The 22,381-nt window shown below is 39.1% G+C and overlaps 1 protein-coding gene across 1 annotated transcript; it reads right to left on the reverse strand.

Moving 5' to 3' along the window:
* Nucleotides 1-6,380: 6,380 nt before the first annotated feature.
* On the reverse strand, nt 6,381-10,294 carry LOC111231234 (prostaglandin E2 receptor EP4 subtype-like). Its single transcript, XM_022758311.1, has 2 exons — nt 8,855-10,294; nt 6,381-7,627 (listed from the first exon to the last, which is right to left on the reverse strand). Exons 1-2 carry the CDS (start codon nt 9,977-9,979, stop codon nt 7,295-7,297), a joined length of 1,458 nt encoding a protein of 485 aa, XP_022614032.1. The 5' UTR covers nt 9,980-10,294; the 3' UTR covers nt 6,381-7,294.
* Between the last annotated feature and the right edge of the window lie 12,087 nt (nt 10,295-22,381).

Genomic DNA, 22,381 nt, shown 5'->3' on the forward strand with positions numbered 1-22,381 from the left:
CCCCCACCCCCCAGCAGCGGGTCTTCTCCGCTCCACTTCACACTCGAGACTGAAGGCAAGTGCTGTATGGTTTGATAGGAAGAATGAGGCGGTCATGATCGACCAGTGACGTGATCTCTCCCACGTCCCTCCCTGTCTAAACTTCACTTTCTGACAGCTTCGCCGTATGTCATTGCTTATTTATTACTTTGGTACAGACTGTATGGGATAGTTGGGGAGAAAACAAAACTCATATCAGGCATTTTGGTGAAGGATCAAGCCATGTTATCCAGACAGAGAAATGCCACAGCAGGTGGACATTTGAAAGGTAGTTGATCAGTGATTTACACCTCACTGTTTGGAAATGTTTGAGTTTTGTTTTCACAACCAGCCATACATCGTTGCATTGTATTTTCTTCACTTTCAGAGGAAAGGATGTCAGCTGTAATTATTTACTGGAAACATGCACCCAAACAAGAGTCTGTCACGTTACATTTTGTAACAAACACAGTTCAGTGGAAGGGCTTAACATTTTTGCTTTTAGGCATTTCATGTTTAGCATTGTCATTTTTTTTCATGAGGCATTTGTCATGATGTGAGGAGAAACTAATTGTTTAAATTGTCCTCGGTGAATAAATTGTCTTCCACTATTCAGAAGCTTGAGGCAGATGGAATTTGTTTGTGGACAGTGGAGGATTTTAGGTGACACTCACCTAGAAAAATGTTGGGAAATCTGTGGTCAATAATTTGATCAGACTTTCACGAGGCGTTTTGAGCTATTAATGACTCAATGGAGCAATGTCAGTCAGTTTAGCACGTTGGTCCAGGCTGAAATATCTCTGAAATGTCATGATCCTCAGAGGGTGAATCCCACTGACTTTGATTCTCCCCTGACTTTTCATGTTGTAACCATCAGTTGAAAATTTCAATACTTTCAATACTAGTGTCTGCCGTCCTATAGTATACTGAAATCCTGCAAAACTAATGACATTCCCTCCCTCAGCCTCAGCTCTACTATGTTTAGTTCTGATTAGCAAATGCTAACATGCTGAAAATTTGCTGCAACACAGTATCTGCACCGGCTTTAAAGGATGCTTCAAAAGTACAAGTGCCTGATGAAGAAAAATGTCCAAATTTCAACATGAATTCATTGTATCTGCACGAAGCTGATGCTTGTAAACTTGTCACTCATGAATAGATTAGTAAAATTTCAGCCAGGCTTGTTGTCAGGAAGTGTTTTGAACTGCCACTGTTGAAAACTTTCTTTTCTGAGATGGCTTTACAAAACACACTAAGTGTTCTTGTCTTTGAATTGAGACAAATTTCCCTGAAAACCAAGAGGGAGACTGGTTCTGTCCCTTAGAGTCAATGACCTCCCTCACATCTGTCCTGTTCCCCAAGGTAACAAAGACATTATCATTTGTTATCATTTATCATGGGGCATTAATGTAAAATGTAAAAAGTTAGCTTAAACTTGGATTTACCAAAACAAAGCATCCTTGTAATATGGACTACAACAGCTGCATACTGTGAGGATGCTTGTGTTTCATCTTCCTGAGGGAGTCTAACCACGTGAAATGTAGTACAGATGTTAAAATGAATTATTTTGCTGTTATAGCTTCAAGTTGAAGAATCAATTTAAAACAAAGGATGGTATTTTTTTTAATTGATTATTTGTATTTATTGATCTGCAAAGCTTCTCAGGCAGAGTGAGATTTTCTCTCCTGTCAGGCGATTTTTCAGCCTGAACCAAAGCTGCTCTATCATGTTTATGTTTTTTTAAACAGAGGCCCGTGTCGAGTTTGCACATCATGAAACAACTAAATGTGTCATGCAAATTGTGACCATCTGTCAAGTGACTTTATAGTCCTGCTGTTTTTATTTAAAACATTATCGTCACATTGGTGTCAGACAGTCACTGGACAGACTTGATTTAAACTGAGACATGCATGAAATCAGAGTTTTGGTTGTGCAATTAAAGATTCAGCTGTAATTTCAGTTGGACCTTAGGCTTGATTATCATTATTGATTACCATGTTGATAATGATAATCATTTATTTCTGGAAAGCCTTTTTACTGCTTGAGGAACTATTTCATTTAGGAAACATCTGTCACTTGTTTTTCTTCTAGCATGACTGCTTCTGTTATCTCTGATGCACACCAGGCATCACACTGCAGCAATATAAAGTTTTCATGTTCTTTTTTTGTGGTTTAACTATCTCTGCATTTGAAATCAATGTTGTATATTTTGGGGGACAACATTCATTTAATTTTTGTAAAAGTGCCATTTGTAGCCTGTGAGCTCTTTTTTTGTTTCAGCTGTAGTTTCTGGATGACATGGGTGAGGGAATTGTGCAATTATATTGCATTACTATGGCTTTTTTTAGTGTACTATGTTTGCCTTTTCCGATCATTTTAAAACACTGTCACAGTATTTAACGTGGAGAAAAATCCCCAAATGATCCTGAATAGATCTCTGAGGGGGCGGTGCACTCTGGGCTTCCCAGAGACAGACTAGTATACATTCTTATCTGTTTACTCTTTTTTGAATGGAAACTATTTCTTCTGAAATAGTTTGTAGTTACGTAGTGTAGGTTCTTGGGAACTCAAAGATGCTCTGATTTTCTCCATAAGGGAGAGAAACCATCAGCGCTTCGGTAGGTAACCAAACATCCTGTTTTTAAAAAAATATGTAAAGTTGGCTGTTATTACACTGATTGACCACAAAAGTAGAAACACTTGTATGATGTAATGTGAATTTTAACAGCCCAGATGCAATGAATAATTTGTACCTTACGCAAAAAAAATTTCTTTTTCTTTTTGTTAAGACTGCTGCTGTAGTTGTCTGTGTTGACAAATGTGCACTTTGAGGCTGTTGGACTGTGTTAAATGGAAACATGTAAGCAGAAATATCCTTGAAATATAATGCAGTCCAATACAGCACCACATATTACAGCCTCAGAAATGACAAAGGAGTTGAATCAAAACGTCACAGGCGATATCGGCATCAATTAAAATGATACATTTCATAAGGTCAGCATTTATCTGCTGCAATGTTTTTGTTTCCAGCTAAGTTTTTTTTTTTTTTAACTGTTCATTACATTTTCTAAACTATGGATTAAATTACTGTATGTTGTGAAAGTTTTTTGCTCCAAGTGCTGAAATCGAAGAACTACCACCCAACTGTTCAGCTCCACAGAGCTTCATACTCTCTTTGAGCACATTTTTGTTTTTCAGTCACATTTACTGTATAGTTCAGTGTAGCTGCTCTCTCCAGCTACAACAGCTGGGATAAACCTAAACAGCAGACTAATTTACTCAGACAGTGGAGCATTTAGAAGCTGAAAAGTTGCTAAAAGAGGAATAAATATCATGAGAGAGACGGAGACATGCATGTATTTATCATTTAACTTAAACATCTTCCTTGTTTCTACCACTGTCATATGAAGATACCAATGCCTGAAAAAACACTGCTGTGTTGAATACCTGTCCTGATATAGTGCAAAACACTAAGCACCAGCTATCAGTCAAGACGATGCGCATACATGACTTCAACTAATTTTCTACAACTGGTTCCCCGGAAACATTTAAAACACAGTCACATGTGAGAAACCTGTTTTGTAGATGTCAAGAGGAACATTCGCCTCCTTTAATCATCACAATTACTTAAATACACAGTTAACCTCAAATTAAAATTGTCTTGTAATTAAGACATAGAATAATACTTCATCTGCATGTCAAAGCAGCAGAAATGTGACATATCGAGCTCTCCTGGACAAGTCATACTTGGTTAAACTTTTCATGTCGGGAAAATGTGTAGCTGCGAGTTAATTCTACTAAAACATAAAAAAAATAGCAGCTGTACATTGACAAATAATTTCATTTCATGTTTAGGAATGTAATATTCATGTGTAATCTGTGTATCAGAGTTTGCACTCATTTCCCCAAAATGTTGAATCTAGACTTTTGGATGTAGCAGGAAGTAAAGCTGGTGGTCTAGTATCTTTTCAATGCATTTTTAGCCAGAGTACATTGGGAGAAAGGAATAATAGTACAAGCTACATATGAACCTTTTGTGGTTAATCACACTGTCTACTGCTGCAGCTCATGTTTTAGCATTTTGATTTTTTTTTTTTTTTTGTCTTGTTCATGTCTTCCCTCATGTTGCCAAAAGCAAGAGTGTAACCATTGATGCTGATGCTCTATAGGAAGGAGGCCTTGCTTGCTGGTCGACAGGATGTCAAATCAGTAAATTACAACATGTAGGACACGTGTTGCATTTTATAAATTTCCTCCTGATTTTGTTTTTCCAGTGTCATGCTGGCTGTTTTGTTTCTGTACAGTGGGCTAACTCTAAATTTAGGGAACTCTTGATTTGGATGTGTGCTCTTCGCTGTAAAGCTTTTCACTGGGATGTAAATGTTAATGAGTGGAGAAAGAGTAATTGTACAATTATTATTTTTGTGCGTCTTTAATGGATCTTGAGACAGAATTTTTACTTAACCGATGTTTATAGATTTTTTTATTTATGGTGTCAAAGTATGAAAATGTTGTACAGAAGTGCAGCTATGCACAGTCTTGTCTGTTTATGTTTAGTAAATGCTATTTTTAAATGTTTGGGGGGGAATAAATGCATTATGGAATCCTGAACATATCAAATGTCTTTTCCCTTAACAGGTAAAAATCAGGCAGACTATACTATGGGCAGGGGTGAAAGATTTTTGTTTTCAGTCACACTTCAACAGTCATTTTTCTAATGGAAAGTTAAAATTGTATATATTGAAGTTCTATCATATTCTGTATGTCACTTCTAGGAGAACGGGTGTAAAACGTGAAGCCTGTAGATTTAACCTGCTCTCTTCTTTTCTCACTGCTACCAAGGAGCCAAACATTAAGTTCAAGTATTCATTTGAATATCACTCAGATCACATCTTCACTCAGATTGTATAGCTTTTATTAATTTACAGAACTTGGTCATCTTACAAGCACAAGCTCAGATATCTTTCTCAGGAGTTGAAGGTAGAAGATAAAAAGAGAGTTTAAAGCCCTGTGAATAATGGACTTACATTCCTCAGGCTGTCAAAGACAGGACTCTAATGGGATGATGAAGTGTTAATTAGTGTCTGCTGGATGTGTAAATGGTTAGTTTTGGAGTTTTTCTGCCCCCTAGTGGCCAAGAGTCGATGAACGCAGCATCAATTCAAGTTGTTTTTTCGGGGACATTAGAGTGGTAAATGGCAATATACAGGTTTCTTTTTTTTTGGTTGAGTGACAAATTTCATGCATACTTGATCATTTTTGTTTTACAGGCTGTGTTTGCTGGTAATTTATCACCTTCTCATTCTAGTCTTTCCACAGAAGCTCTCAGTGCGGTGCATCTTTTATCGAAACTTTCGGGGAAAGGAATTGGGTCTGCAAAAAGCCCAGGGTGGATTTTGAAAACATCCAGGAAAGCAAATCATGCAGATGGAGCTGAGCCACCCTCCTTTTCCCACTTTTGATGAAAAAAACGTCAGTCTCAGTTACCAGTATGTTGTCCCCCTGCACGGCTGCCACCTCCTGAACCACTGGCCCTCCAATGTTTTCCAGTGGTTTTTATACACAGGTGAGTTCAGATGTAATGAGGCATCTACAAAATCTCAAGGATAACACAATGAAGTGAAAGAATTTCTGTTGTGGTCCTTGATGTAAAGAGCATTGATGCAGGAGTCCAGGTGCCTACAAAAATCCATACAATAAATATTATGCAGTATGTATTATCAACAATGTAATCCCATAATCATAAACATACTCCCATAATCCCCAATTTAACTTCCTTCCTAAAACAAAATGGGTCATTACTTACTTCTTAAAATATGCAGTGGGAACATTAGCCTGAGGTAGAACTACAACTGAAAACCAAACAATGCTGACCCTTTACACAACCAGGAACAACAGACTTAAATCTGTCATAGACTGAATAGTACTGATGAAATGGAGAAACTGGACAGTAGACGGCAGAGATTCTTATTAGTTTGATCACGACCATGTCGCACTTAGGTATTTGTTCCTGCACAAAAGTCCAAATTACTGTAAATTCCAATTTATTTTCAAATAATCTCCTTAGAAGTTTCCTGGAAAGAAACATATGATCTGAATAATATAGTTAGAGGTCAAATAGAGAGTGATCGGTTGGTCAGTCAACATTCAGGTTAACATGCAAAATGTGCATGGTTCTAAAAAAGCATCTCAACACAAATGAAGAGTAAAGTTTTTAATACTACATGAATGAGTTTATTGGAGTTTAAATCGAGCAATTTCATTTATGGAAATTTATAATAAACTTAACTCACTGATTTGATCTGATCTGAACTCAATAACATTCTCTGAACTTTGTACTTTGTACCAAAATACATTCCACATACATTCTTTCCAGGGAACTTTCAAGAAATTATTAGGAAATAAATATTTTCTTGTGATATTGATGTAGACGCATCTTCATCTGCATCGACTGTAATGTAGTCATTTAGTAGTTAGCCCGAGTCCAGATCAGGTCCAAAGCGGCTAAAGACCAACTTACTTGTTTGCTAAGTGATAGAGATTAAAGACAAGCTCAGGCTCAGTTTTACTGCAAACAAGAATCTTTAATACAAACAGACGTCAGCAGCACATAGTCAGTGCTTTATTAAGCTCATATCAGTGTCTCTCCGAATGCAAAAATACCTCCTGAGGAGCTCCCCAAAGCCACGTCAGGTGTCTCATAAAAACAGCTGTGATGGGTCTCACCCACGTTTTCCTGCAATGTCTGTGCACTGCTATATGAAGACGTGACTTTTAATACTGCACCTTCCATGACTCACAGGTCAATTGAAAATTGTCTCTAGATGAAATAAGCTATTCATCTACCTGCAGGAGCTGTGTATCCCTGGAGCATCCAACTGATGGACGGACTAATGATGTGGACGGAGGAGCTGGAAGTGAGGGGAGAAAGAATGGCGAAAAGTGCAACATCATCTGGATGTGATGGTAAGGAGGAGGGCGGAGCACTGAGTGGACAAGGAGAGGGTGGATGACAGTCAAAGTTACAGAATACAGGCTCAGTCATGTCTTATTGTTGCACCTCCGTAAGTCCCGTGTGCTTCATGTGTCTCCATACATGATATCAGAGCAGGCCTCCACTTTTATTCAATAAATGATCCTCCAGGAGCTCGGCCCAACTGTGGGCCACAAGCTCGTCACCGTCTTTCCATCTCACAGATGACAGCTCTGAAACAGAGTCTGTGACGCTGCATCAAGCAGCAAACATTCATCAAACTTGTCTTCAGCCTGCAGTGTTTTAAGTCTGGTTGAGGCTCTCCGTGTCACATGGAGTGAATTTGACAGTAGCAGGCAGCTGAGTGATGATGTTTACGCTGCACATCAGCTGGGTGAACACGTGGCTGTCCTTCATGATATCAGGATAAAACAGATTCCTTTGTGGTGTAGAGGAGGAACTACTGCGAGTGCTGCTGCTTCGCCTCGATAAGCTGAGTAATCGTCGAAACAGAGACCTCCTGAGGAGGATGTAGATCCAGGGGTCGAGGATGGGGTTAACAGAGGCTATCCTGATGGCAGCCAAGTCAGCTCTGGGGTCGTTTTTTAACATGAAGCAGTTGGCAAACACACGGACCTAAAGGAGGAAAACTACAGTTACTACAGTTCAGATCATCAGACTGTAAATAAGAGTTTTAACATGTGGTGAGATGTATACGGGAATATCTCCTTTTATTTATCAAGTTTGAGGTTTTCCAATTCAAATTAACTTAGTAAGAAATATATTATTTCTTAGGGCTTTATTATCAATTTATCTACAGATTTTTTTTTTTTGATTAATGGGTTAATTGTTTAGTCTATAAAATGTAAAAAAAAAAAACATTGTGAAAAATGCCCAATACAATTTTCCTAAAGCCGGAGATGAACTGAAGAAAGTTTGACATTTTTGCTTGATATCAAATTAGATACCAATTCATTTCTGTCTATCAACCCATCAGTTAATGAACTATATGATCCCTCCTCAGAGTTTTAATGTCTATGAATTGTATGAAGTTAAGAGAAAAACAAGATTTTTCCTTCTCAAACTGGTTTATTTGAATAGTTGAATAAGCAAAACTATCAATTATATATCAGGAAATTTGAATCAATGGACAAAACCCAGAAAATAAACACAATTTACAGTAGAAGAAATGTGTTTTTAAATCTCTCCTATCCTGTTAAACATCAGCTTCATATCATGGCCCCTTTGGAGGGCCCTGACCCCCAGGTAGGGAACCAATGGACTACATAAAATTACATTGCAAACTGTAATTCCCTGTATCACAACCATATGGAGAGCTTATTAGATGAATATAAAATACATCTAAGTCAAAACTTTAAACTCATGTTGGCTAACACAGACACGCAATGTAGATAAAATGTCATAACTCTGCTCGGACATTTTTGGCAGTTTTCATCAGTTATTTATAGTTAGGTTCATGCCATGTTTTTTTTCTCTGGGTTATTAACGGACATTTTCCTGATGGACTGAAGGAAAAATTGGTGTAATGAAGGTGAAGTGATAACAGTCTTTGTTTCTGTTAATGATACAGCACTAATGATAAATAATATACGCTACTATGATAATATGCTCTGTTGGCTACAGTACAGTTTTGCTTTTTAATGCCAGTTTTTATGCCTTTACTACTTATCATTGTTACTACTTCTCCGTTACATGTAGACTATCTGACAGCTAAAGTTAGTAGGCTAGTTCGACTTCATTAATAGTTGCTGCTGCTGCTGCTCCATTTGAAGTTAATGGGATGTGCAACTGCACCGACAGCTAATGCAAACAGTTAGTTTAATGAATTTCTACTTGACTCACCACCAGCGGGGCTGAACAGGCCAGGACCACCGCGGAGGTCATCACCAGCACCGCCATCATCTGCGTCTCTGCGGCCGAGGACAGAGCCCTCCACCTCTCCCGGACGCTGGCTCTGGTGACGGGCCGCTGCACCGTCCTCTGCCGCATCAGCAGCAGCGCTCCGCACACCGCCAAGTTCAACACGATGGTCCCCAGGATGAGCAGCAGGCTGACGACGCCGTACAGCACGGAGTAAGCGGCGGCCAGCGGCTTGTGCGTCTTCCAGTCGATGAAGCACCAGGTGCTGGACGACTGCAACAAGCTCCCCGCCATGCCCATCATCGGGAGGCAGCAGAAGAAAATGTGACTGATGTAAATGAAGAAGAGGAACTTTTGCGCAAAGCGTCTGTCCACCCCCCACCGCTGGTAGGTGTAGGGGCAGCAAATTGCCAGGTAGCGCTCTGCTGCCATGGCGCATATAATGCTCAGACCTGTTAAACCGAAGAACAGCAACAAAAACGATTGAAACTCGCAGACGTGTTCGTTTTTCAGCACCTTCTGGTCCAGGTAGTTGGCTATAGTAAGCGGGCTGGCCAGACAGGTGCCCAGCAAGTCCGTCACCGCCAGACCGCACACCAGCGTGTAGAAAGCGGAGGATTTTCTCTCCTGTCTCGATACTGAAAGGACGATTATTGCAATCAAATTCCCAATGGCGCCCCCAGCAAACATGAAAATAGGTAAAGCGATTGCTGTCTGGACGCTGGCCGCTTGTGAATGCAGAGGCATAGTTTCGTTAACGGAGACAGATCCGTGCGTAAAGTTTGGGCTCTCCATCGCCACATGCACCCACAGGCTGGCGTTTATCAGCGATATCTCCTTTGGTCTGTTGTGAATTTGGGAGCGCATTTCCTCTTTAACTCCCTGCAATGTAAGATAAGGAGTCAGCATGGACATTTTCTCTGGTAGTCCCATCCCCTCATGCTTTCCAGTAACCCAGATGCTAGTTAACCACGAGGGATGTTGCGCGCAGCTGTGAGCCAAGAGGTGGGATGTTTCTAAATATGCTGAACCACGACAGGATGGATGGGATGAACGCGACAGACGAAAAGGAAAATAGACAATTCTCTCTTTCAATTTCCGCTTCATGTCTCATCTGCCGGTGTTGGCGTCATCACAGCTTTGCATAGTTTGCGGCAGCTCTTAAGGAGGTCAAATTGAAGGGCTGGTGAGTAAAGAGCGAGGCTGAAGAGACTTCAGCAGACTTTTCTCACCCAGTTACACATGAGTCATATGTGGGCGCAGGGAGGTTTGAGGCAAATGCAACAGTTAGTCCTGCACAGCTCACTCAGTTTGCATTCAGAAAGCTTTGACATGGTCACTGCTAAGGTGATAAAAAATGATAGTTTCTTAATAAATGATTGCAAGTTGTGATTAACATCCTAATAAATCTAATGCATTTATAAGGCAGTAATACTGACAAGGTTTGGTTTTTTAAATTGTGAAAAATCCCTTTTACTCATTGTACTTTGTAACTGGAAAATAACTGCAAAGTAGCTGGACTAAAATTGATTGATTATCATGTTATTAATAGATTACCAACATTTATAGCTGCATTACTGCCAAACAAAAATGATAAACACTTGGAAAAGGACTTCAAAATCTGTTCTTTACTAATGGCTTATAACCGATCAATAAAGAATTAGAAATGCTCCATTAACCATTACCAGCCTCTTATAAAAGGATAGAAAAGCTTATGTAAATTTCATCAAGTAAAATGTAGTCTTTCATCCAACAACAGTGTTAGCTTTAAACATTTAACCTCTGTTTAATGCTGTGCAGCTGTTGATCTTGTTTATGTGTCAAAGTGTCTCCTCATAATGTTTGTGAATTGTGCAGCGAGTCCGGTTTTCACAGAGCCAGAATTCTTGCAGTCAAAGCCTCTAAAGTATTTATTTACTCACAGTTGTTTACATGCAAATATCTACACCTCCAACAGTCACTGCTGCTGAGTCCATGTCTCACTTTTAAAGTGTGTGACCAGCTTTAACATGCAATGGTGAACAAAGGTCAAAATTCTCCAAGAAATAATTGAATGATTTGTTTCAACCCCTGTGTAACATCAATAATTGTAGAAATCATCCATCAAATTGAGCATGTGCACATGAATTGAAAAGTTAGATGAAATCGATGTTACACTCAAACATGTTTCCCTCTATTGTGCAGGTTTCTCACGTTGTTCTTTTGAAAACTTTTCATAGCGTCTGAAGCAAAGGGATTTCTGTTACTTGTATTGTAATTTATAAATACAATTGTAAATTGTATGTCATATTTGATTTAATAATTGGCACGTTCCCCACACGGTACTAAAACCAGTGATGACAGCAACTGATGAACAACATCATCAAAACACATGAATTACAGAACTGCATCACTTTTAGTTTACCTCTAGTTTTGATTCTGAGACTGAATTTACGATGAAGTTGCGGAAAATTTAATTAAACACATGAATGTATGATTGGATGAAACAAGAGACCGTGATTGTGTTCCAGTATGCTGCTGCGGTTGGTATTTTCGTCAGTGCAGCACACAGCTTTGTCCCAAACAGAGATGACTGTAAATGGTTGTGAGGAACAACAGAGGGCTGATGGACAACGAGAACACAGGGGACGTCAGTGCACTTAGTCTGCTCCGACTCTCCAGCCATCACACATTCATTACAGCGTGACTTATGTTTACAGTGAGGAGAAGCGGAGAGGGGTCTCAGTCTGCAGCCAACCTTAAAAGACAAAATACAACACCTCTCTGAGAGGTAAACCGCTGCTGCTCATCTCTGCTGCAGACAAAGGAGAGCTGGCAGAGTCTAAAAAAAATAAACCACTTAAGCGATGCCAAAGCTCGGAAACTCCAACATGTCCTTAAGGTGAATCATGGAATGTACAAGACGTACCTCTTTTGGTTTATAGCTTCTTGAATGTCATAAAGGTAATTCATTTAGAGAAAATGCACTTAAAGTGTATTATCTATGTCTGTGGTTTCTGCAGTGGGCAGCAGCTATAAAATTGTAGGTGCATACTATATGACTAAGCTGCAAAACAGAACTCAATACAATATACCCTTAAAAGGTCGTTATACCTATCTCTACCCTCATCCTAACAGATGAATCAGCACTTGACATCACAACCAGAAGACTTTTTCACCCACTATTCTAAAAACAATAAATGCTAAAATATTTACACAAAACTTTTTTTTATTTTTTATCACATTTTATATAACAATAACATTACATTTACTTCCCGTAAAACACTGTATCGTTAGTGGTTACTTCAGCCCTGTTCCCAATTGGGTGATGTCAGTACAGCTCTGAATACATGTGTTAGTGCAACCAAACCATTCACTGAGAGATGGGCTGCGATCCATTGCTCAAGAAAACCAAAGATTATTTTCATTATTGAGTAATCGTTTAGTCTCCTAAATGTCAAAAGATAATTAAGAATGTCCATCACAATTTTCCATTGCCCAAACTGAAATCTTCAAATCTTCTATTTGTTGGTTCAACTAGCAGACCAAATCCTAAAGATACTCAAAGGCCACTGTCATAATTCAGCCACTTGTTTTGGCCTACAGTGCTATCCTGGTGTTGGACTGACCATTGGCGATACAAGGATAAATCTGCATCAGTGAACCATAAAAAAGGATTGGGTTCACTGGCCAATCACAATCAGCTTTCAACCCTCACCAACCCAACTCCAAAACACCACATCACACTTGTTTGAGTTGCCGGTTGAACCAGGACTGGCTTCCTCACTAGTTGTGACATCACAAATCATGCTCGGTGGTACACCCTTTAAACTCAGATTTCAGGTGAGCACAGAGAAACTTTTCACTTTCAGCGGATGAATTTAAATATAGCTCTCTGAACACACATTGTTCTGTACAATGAACGTCAAACATCCATTAGAAGCGGCAATTAAATTTTTTTTTTTGAGTCGAGGGGGACTTTAAACCTACAATAATGGATTATTTTAGCCCATTGAGGGCAGAAAGAAGTTGTGAACACATCATCATTCAAATATACATTTTTAGAGGGACCCTGTGAAAATGTAGTTTTAAGACCTTAACTGTTTAATTTATATTAACCTCCTTTTTTGTAAAGTTCTGTTTAATCAAACACAAAAAACCCTCAGACAAGGTGGCTTTGCACCACAGAAGTACTGTGAGGCTTTCATTATCAGTAGCTGACACTTATTTTCTTTAATCATCAATCGAAATTAGTGAACAAAATGTCAGAAAACAGTGAATAGTGCCCAAAAAGTTAACATATTCAAATTTCTTTTGTTGTCTCAAACCCAAGCATGTTGAGTTTAACATAGAAAACTTGGAAAATAGCAAATATTCACATTTGAGAATTGGGTAGCAGGTACAAGTTTATTTTATTTAAGTTACTTAAACAATTAATCACCTATCAAAGTTGCTGCCCATTAATTGTCAACTTTTGATTAATCTGCTCTTCCTTTTGATTATTCAACTGATCATCTAAGATGATCAGTTGACTGGTTGTTGTCTGTTTCTGCGTACGTCTGGGAAAACAATGAAACTGTCATGGAAAGTGGGAGTCAGTAGGAGCCATTTGGAGGTTAAACCAAATATAGTATAACACAAGTGATTCAGAAAAGAGAAAATAAATAAAGAAATGATGATGTTGAGATCATTATCATATTCCCCCAAGTATTTCAAAATAAGCATAATAAAGCACTACAAGTGACCAGCAGCGTGAGCACAAATTTCTCCAACATTAAAGGACCAGCTATTCAACACTGTAGTGTTTGTAATGCATTGTATTGTACTGCTCTAATAAACCCAAAAGGGAAGTGAGATCCAAACACAGGTGGTCATTTGAGACACACTTGAAACTGCATATGATCCCACGTGAGCAGCAGCGCTAATGCTGCTCAGTGAACAGAAAAAATGACAGCAATATTTTTGTGCTGTCACACAGATGTAAAGGCTTTTGGTGTAAAAGGAGTTTAAGCATTTGGGGTAAGAGGGACACAAAGCTCTGCCCTTCCCTGGAAGTGAGATAAACTGATTCCTCAAAGGCACAAAGGAATCAAAAGTCAAGTATGTTCAGAGGACTTGCATAAGCAGAGTTTAGTCAAAAACAACAGCATATGAAAAACCAATTAGAGTAAAATAAACTTGAGTAAAATAAAGTAATTACTCACAAGAAGGAAAACTTCAGTGGGCAGAGCTAAAAACCCAAATAAGACTGATTAGGTTCAGTGAAAAAACACTAGTGATGAGTGAAGAGGGAGCCACTCCGTTCGGTCCTGCAACTTTAAGGGAGTGAAACACATTTAAATGGAGTGCAGGTGGCATACAAGGCGGCGAGGCCGTCGTTCCTCCCAAGAAGAACAACAGCATCAGCATGTGTCCCATCATGCCCCTGAAATCATGTTTATAAACAAATCATTTTCAGCAATGAAATGTGATGACAATTACATTTTCTACTAACATAATGAGGAAATCTTTTTAAATTAATGTACTATATTTTCCAATTTGCAAAAGTGTTGATACTGAACGTATCAAGCATTTCTTTTTAAGATGCATCCTAAAACACAAGACAATGTTTAATTTTATAAAAAATGTTTGGTGTGAACACAGTGAACAGTGTCACACTTATTTCCCTCAAAGGGCTTTTCTATCCGTACAGCCCTCTGTCCTTCGAGTGGGAGAAAGAAATGAAGTAACCCCGTGAAGAACAATGGCTGTCATGTGTCAGACACTGGAATAATAAGAGTAAAATTACAACATGGAAAATTAGGATGATGATATTATTGATGAATATGAACTATATGAAACTTGTAGTATGGTTATCTAAAAAAAAAAAAAAGAAAAAAGAACTCCAGACTCCCTGCAGATTTGACTCATTTATTGCAAATTCATGCAGTTGGAGAAACAAGAAGCTGAACAAGTCTTTGATTACTTCACAAATTATATTAAAAATAAAAATAAAAAACTGGATGTAATTCTGTAAATCTGCTTTCATTTCCAGAGTAGCTGCAGTTTTGATTAAACTCAGTGGAGACTGAGTTATTTAAACCAGTATGTCCAAGCAGGACCTCCACAGAGAGAGACTCCAGTGGTCCACAGTTAAAAGTGGAAAGATTTAAGTTGTTGTGTTAACAGTTTAAGAGAAATTATTCCCAGCTACAGTAAATTATGATTCATATGTTTCACTCTCATCACTTGACAGTTTTATGACCGTGAGGGGAATAGAGTACATCACAAATCAACAATCAACATCAAATCAGCAAAACTCTTCCTGTGCCTCTGTGACAGCTCTTCTCAGAGCTTCTCATATGAATGTTTGTGACTGATCAGAAGTTTGGTAGTTAATCTGTGACATTGAAAATAACCAATAATCTGTCAAAATGAGATTAAAAGCATGTAACCATCATAATAGACAGATCAGTTAAAACCTATTCCTATGAACCGCTTCCCATGGTGATTAATGCACCAAAAAGTCTACTTCTCATGTTCACAATAAGTTCTTTTTTACTTCAAATTTCTCATTGCCTTTCATTTCTGCTGGTTGAAATATTTTATCTTTGTTTTTATAGTGGCAATATCAGTTAGTTCACTGATTCCAATGTAAATAAAACCATTTGGATCTAATGTGTAAATAACAGTAGTTTGAAAGTTTATTCTTAGTTCTTAATTGTTGTGTGCGCCACTTTCAATGTGAACCTCGATGTTGTTTTAATCACAAATGGGTATGTTGTTGCAATACCAGACTCAAATCAACTCGTGTACATGCATGCAGTGCCAAAACAAACAAATGCAGTACTGAGTTCCCTGGAACTGAAAGATACTAAAATGCCGGAAGCCAGTGAAGATTTCGTCTGAATACCTACTCATCGTTTGCACACTTTTGAGAAATGTTGTCACTCCAGGTTTTCTGAGATCCCAGCTTCTTTCATTCCTTTCATCCTATAGCAGATATGATATCTTACTTGAATAAAGGAAGATCTGTAACTTAACCCCTTTTTTATCTTTGTTTGGTGGTTATGACCAGAGCATGACCATAAGTTCAGAAATATTTTTTGAACATAGAGGATAAGATGACAACAAATGCTGATCTGACTCCAGCACTGACAGGAAGGGAAGCGATGTAGTTCATGGGAAAAAATATTCAAGCAACACTGCTTTCTGGTAATCCATACCACCACGGACTATTACCATGATTTAAAAAATGTTTAGCTGGAGGGAGTCATATCTAGACAATATAAAGGTTCAACTTCCATGTTTCATGAATTTCCCCTAGGGGATAAATAAAGTATCTATCCATTTATCTATCTATGTTTCTGTTTTATCGTTTCTCTGAACTTCCCAATAACCCTTTATGTTCCAATTCATTTCTGTTGATGCCGTTTGAGTCGAGCTGAATAAAATATCAATTAAAGTGCCACCCCGTCACTCTGGGTTTAAATCTTATCTGAGATTTTTCCACATGAAAGCTGTTCACATATTTCATTCTGGACCGAAGTGGTAGAACAACAGCTCATCAAAAATCACACAAAATTTATTTCTCTGGTTTCTCCGGTAAATCATGTAAACCTTCAACCTATTCTGGTATAAGCTAGCCCTCTGTCACTCTGTTTGAGCAATACACATACTCATGCACTTGCTCACTTACTTTACTGCAGATCCATCTGGAGAACAGATGCTGGAACTGTTTTTCTGATTTTTAGTTTTTTCATCCCCAAAGAATAATCAGTGGGACATCCAATTTACTGTGTTTGGAGGTTCACCAAAGGCAAGCATTAAAAGAAATAGCACAGTATCCTATTGGCTCTATTGTGAAAGTAAAATTATCCATCCATCCATTTTCTACCGCTTATCCTCTAGTAGGGTCGCGGGGGGGCTGGAGCCTATCCCAGCATCCTTTCGGGCGAGAGGCGGGGTACACCCTGGACAGGTCGCCAGTCCATCGCAGGGCACACAGAGACAAACAACCATTCACTCTCACATTCATACCTATGGTCAATTTGGAGTAACCAATTAGCCTAGTCCCCATTTGCATGTCTTTGGACTGTGGGAGGAAGCCGGAGTACCCAGAGAGAACCCACACAAGCACGGGGAGAACATGCAAACTCCACACAGGAAGACCCCGCGCCCGAGCCGGGACTCAAACCCGGAACCTTCTTGCTGTGAGGCGACAGCGCTAACCACTGCACCACCGTGCCGCCGAAAGTAAAATTATCTTATAGTTAAATAAGCCTTTGTAAGAGTTTGTAAAAGTCACAGTGAGCAGGTAGGAGTTCAGTGTTGGGTAATGACTGATATTGGCACATAACCTGAGTCATTAAGAGTCCAAATACTGTATTGTGGTCAGACAAAATTTAATCCAAGCAAATAAAGAACAAGCTGATCCATCATGAATAATAGTGTTTCACACTTGCTTACACACTTAAAATTGAAACGCAGTCACTGAAACCAGGAACTCAAGTACCAAATCCCTAAACCAAGGCTGCAGAATAGCAAGCACAAGTTCTGCTTTACACTCAGTCTTCAATTCTAAATCTTGCAAAACACTACACACAGTTCTCTACATTAGTCACAACATTCAAAATTAAAATCTCTCGTGTCCCTTTGGAAAGCAATCATGATGACAAGCTTTATTTACCAACCAACACAGGTGTAAACACTAGTCACTTAATTGTTTACTCACACATGAGCTCTTCTGTTATGGGGGAATACGGAGGTCAATGATGACGCAAGAACCAGAGGTCAAGGAGTGAGAGAAAGAGGAAGTAGAGGAGGGCGAGGATGAGTAAGGGCAGTTTTCTCGGATGACATCAGGTTGACCATGTGCTCAACCCTGGATTGAGCATGAGGGAGGATCGGCAGAAGGTTCATCCAAACCTTAGCCACCACACAGTTGCTTCCATCATACGTATACGTGCAGAAATGAGAACGGGTAAGTTGCCTACCTTCGACACTATGCGACTGCACTTGATGCTTGTACGTATACTGTAGTGTACTGCGGTCCAACATGTCAGCGTGTCACTGATAGACGACCAGGCCATGGTGGAAGACACAAATCTTTTCCCTCATCAATCTACACTCAATACCCCGTAATGACAAAGTGAAAACAGAATTTTAGAATTGTTTTGCTTATTTATTAAAAAGGAAAAATTTTAATATCACATTGACAAAAGTATTCAGACCAGCTTTGTTATGACACTTGCTCAGGAGCCTCCCATTTCTCTTGATCAGAGTTGAGAACTTTTCTACACCTTGATTGGGGACCACCTGTGGTCAATTAAGCTGATTGGACATGATTTGAAAAGAAACACACCTGTCTATAGTGTTTTGTGTTGAGCACATCAGTGTTGTTGTTGGTTGGGCAGAAAGAGCGCTTCATATGATGCTGTGTGTCAGTTTGAGGAGAGAGGAAACTCTTGTGAATGCAGAGCTTGGCTTTTGCCTGGAGATTTGTGGAGCTTTGTGTTTTGAGACAATGAGCCATAAATGTGTGTAAACAACTAATGTGTGTTAGTGCCGTGACCCTGAATTTTCTAAAACATTGACATTATATTTGTTTAATTCTCTGTATGTTTACCCAGAATATTGTACTTAAAACAACTAAAGTTTTACTGGAGTTGTATGTGAACTCACCGAGCACACTGGTTTGACTGGTTTGATTATTTTCTGAAACTGCTGAGGATTTTCCCACACAAAAGTCTCGGCTTGTTAATGAGAGAGGTCAGAGGAGAATGGTCAGACTGGTTGGATCTGAGAGAACGGCTACAGTAACTCAGATAACCACTTTTTTACAACTGTGGTGAGTAGAGGAACTTCTCAGGATGAACAACACATCAAACCTTGATTTGGACGGAGTGCGACAAGCAGGAGATCGCATCAGGTTCTAGTCCAGGGTGCTGTTGGTGTAATGGTGTCCCTCCCTGTCATGGTTTTGAGTTTCATTCATCCTTTCATTCATTCATTCATTCATCATTGTAATTCTGCTGTCATTCGCCTTTCCCACCTGCAGAATCACCTGACCTGCTCCTCCTCCCCACTCACCTGCCCACCTGTCCCCCATTTCCTCATTAGCTCCTCAGTATACATACCAGTCTGTTTCCACTTGCTCTCTGCCAGGTTGTCTCTGTGCCATGTGCCGTTCCAGTACGCTGTTCTGTGCCTGCCTGGTTTGGTGCTTATTCTGTTTTAGACCTTGCCTGTGTTTTTTCGTTTTTTGTTTTTTTCATCTCCACCCTTTGGACTTTGTTCGCCTGCTTGAAATTTTTGTACCCTTGTTTTTTTTTTTTTTCTTAGTAAAGACTCTCTCCTTTTACATCTGCCTCCTGAGTCGTGCTTATGGGTCCCTTTTCTGAGAGCCGTGACACTCCCCATATACGGCTCTGTTTACAGTTGTAAAGACACACAGGAGCTTGGCGTTCAGCCACACTGTCATAAGCCACCTTGTTTCTCTGAGGTATTTTTACACTGGTAAAAGCCAGTCAGCTGTTTGTACATGTCATCTACATGCAAACACAGGCAGAAATAAAACAAAAACCCTTTAAATCATATTCAGTGTCCTGTATGACAATAAATGCAAACAAAGGCGTCTCTGTGGAAACAGTAGTGGGGGACACATCGAGAACACAATGCTGTTAATGTGGGCACATTCAAAGACGCATGTTAAGAGAAAGGCAACAGCTGTACTCTGGTCTGTTCATTAAGTAACTCTTCCAATATACATACATTTAAACACCAGCAAACTGGAAAACATCTGGATTTGGACAGGACCAGGCTGATGTTTAGCTTTAGTGCCAAATGTTTTTTAGTTTATCCAGCGAGTTCTAAATCTCTTTCATCTACTCAAGAGGTCACACAGTTTCCACAACACAGAGAGGAACATATAATCCTTCAGTTAAAGTTTAAAAATGAAACACGCAACAGCAACAGATTTGCTGTCCCACATTATATGAAGTGGAATGTGGGAAACACTTGACCGCGTTAGAGTAATCTGACTGAGACTTGCTCAGATCAACATATTGGAGAACTGCTCATGCATTTGATGTTATCATTCACATCCTGTGAGTTGGGAAAAAATGTTTTGTACATGTACTGTAAATATGATCATCATCACATAATGTTACAGGTCACATAATTGACATTTAGCTGACGTCCAAGAATCGGCTAACAATTACAATTAAAAGCAACGTGACAAAGGACACATGTTTAAAAAATCAAGGAATATGTTCAAAACAAATATGTGATGCACTCGGCTGTGCCTCGATGCCAAAGAATGAAATGTAAGCCGGCTTGAGCCCATATATGGCTCCTGGGCTTGGCTCTGGGTTTTGTGGTTGTGGACTTTGGTCCATGGTCCAATTTAGGTTGAGAATCAGCTCCAGTTAGCAGCTCTCAGGTTCATTTTGGACCAGTGTATGACTGTTCTGGTTCATCCCAGACATGGTATGAGCTCAGTCTTAATGTGGATTTCAGCATCCTGAACCAGTGTTTGGTGGCTATTTTATAAACTGAGACTGAGACTGCATTTTTAAAATTACTACTTTAGGGTCAACAAACACTATGAAATGCAGCGTTCAGTATTTGCTATTGTAAGTCCTGGCAGCATTACAAAACCTTTTGAAACTCCATTTAAACCTTCATGTTGTTAAAAAAAATAACATTTGCAGGACGTGCAATTGACAAGTTAACTGAACAAATCAAATATGAAAAAACTTCTGAAAGTATCACCTCCAAAATTATGAACAGGCATGAATGTATATGTGCATATATGACCATGTGATCCATGGATCGATGACAAAGCATCCAATACACACGGTGTAACAAATCCCTCAGTGCATTGGATCCTCTCAGAGCTCAGTTACAGTGTGTGTGTGTGTGTGTGAGAGATAGTCTTTTGACTTCTTCACTGTCACTGTCGGGAAATGACAGACCTCCTCAGTGTTGTAATGACAGTAACCTACATGAACTTTTCCTGTCTTTGGTGTTTTCTGCAGATTCACTGTTAAAGTGGATTAAATTTGGTATTTCATGTCCTCAGGTTGCTAGAGTCTGTACCATTCTGCCAAATCTGCTGTTGTGACCTAAATATTCAGGGTTTGTATATTATTTTGATTTTAAAAGAATCCCACTCATTTAGAGGAGATTTTGGGAAAGCTGTGCTTAATCTGACATAAAACTCTTCCTGTTCTGGGGGTTTTCAAAAAATTAGCTTTACTTTCTGAGAAAATGTTTCTTCAGGCAAAAAGCCTCTTTGCTAACTTAAATATCACGTCACCAGGTTCAAAACATGTATCTGAGAAAATGCATCACGTGCACGTTCAACTTGGAAACCACGAGGGGGGTCTGACAGCTAGGGAAAGAAAGCAACTTCCTCTGTATCATCTCAAAGTATTTTCAGGTTTCTGAGAAACATTTCTGACTGTGTATCCAAATTAAAAGCAGTGGTAGAAGAAGTGTTCAGACAAACTGGAGTAAAAGTAGCCTAACAATACCGCAAGGACTTTTCTGCATTTAAAATTTTAATTATTTACAAAATCTAGCGCACTACAGTTTTCAAAAGTAAATGTAGTCATTAAGTACTTGGGGAAAAAAAACCCTTTTAGGAGACTCTCATGAAAAAAATGACCCCACAAGTTGTCTCGCACCCTCTTGCGGTCATGTGAGACAGCATCACTGTTTGCAAACGCCACAAAATGACATGTTTACGTTATGGTGGCAAAGCCCATTGGAGCAAAGGAGGAAGTCAGGGGACATTATGTAGCAACAAAGTCCACATCTGGAGGAAGTTGAGGTGGATAGATCGATTGACAAAACACTGTAAGCTTCCTGTTTCAAACTGAAGGTCTTTGCTTCTTTAACCATGAATATGATTGTTCTATTTATCTATTATTCAGTTATCATTGTAACCATGGTTGTCAAGGTCCTCTAACCTCAAATAAGTATAACCACGATCTTTCACTAAGTTTTACTAAACCTTTACTATAGTGCTGTTACATTGTAAAAGGGTTAATTATTCATTTCTCATCCATGTTTTTTTTTTTTTTTTCCGTGGCATATCTCTTGCCGCCGGAGGGTTGTATCAGAAGACAACCTATATAGTTGTTCAGGTTGGAGAACTTGTTGCCTTTTACAATTATCATATAAAGCACTGTCCAAAGGTTTTAGCCATTTTAGATTATTATCCATCACAGTATATCATCAGGGATGAGCATCTGGTCGGTCCCAAATTCATTCTGTAGACAAAAGAACAAGGAGTGCACATTTGTGTATTTGGTTGTGTTGTGAGTATTTGCAGCGCACATGTCAAACTGATAAAGATGTTTTCTGAATCATCTGTGTTTTGTCTATTTACATGTGTTTTCTTAAGTTCTTTTTATTCCCAACTCAGGCTGCTTTTATGTTAAAAGAATTCTTCATAGGTCATCGCCCAGCACAACAGGAAGTAATGAGAGGAGGTGAAAAATAATGAATATTCCAGTGTGTTATATATATTTCATTCTCAGG

Source organism: Seriola dumerili, unplaced genomic scaffold (genome assembly GCF_002260705.1).
Source record: "Seriola dumerili isolate Sdu_G_001 unplaced genomic scaffold, Sdu_1.0 BDQW01000002.1, whole genome shotgun sequence".
Lineage (NCBI taxonomy): Eukaryota > Metazoa > Chordata > Actinopteri > Carangiformes > Carangidae > Seriola > Seriola dumerili.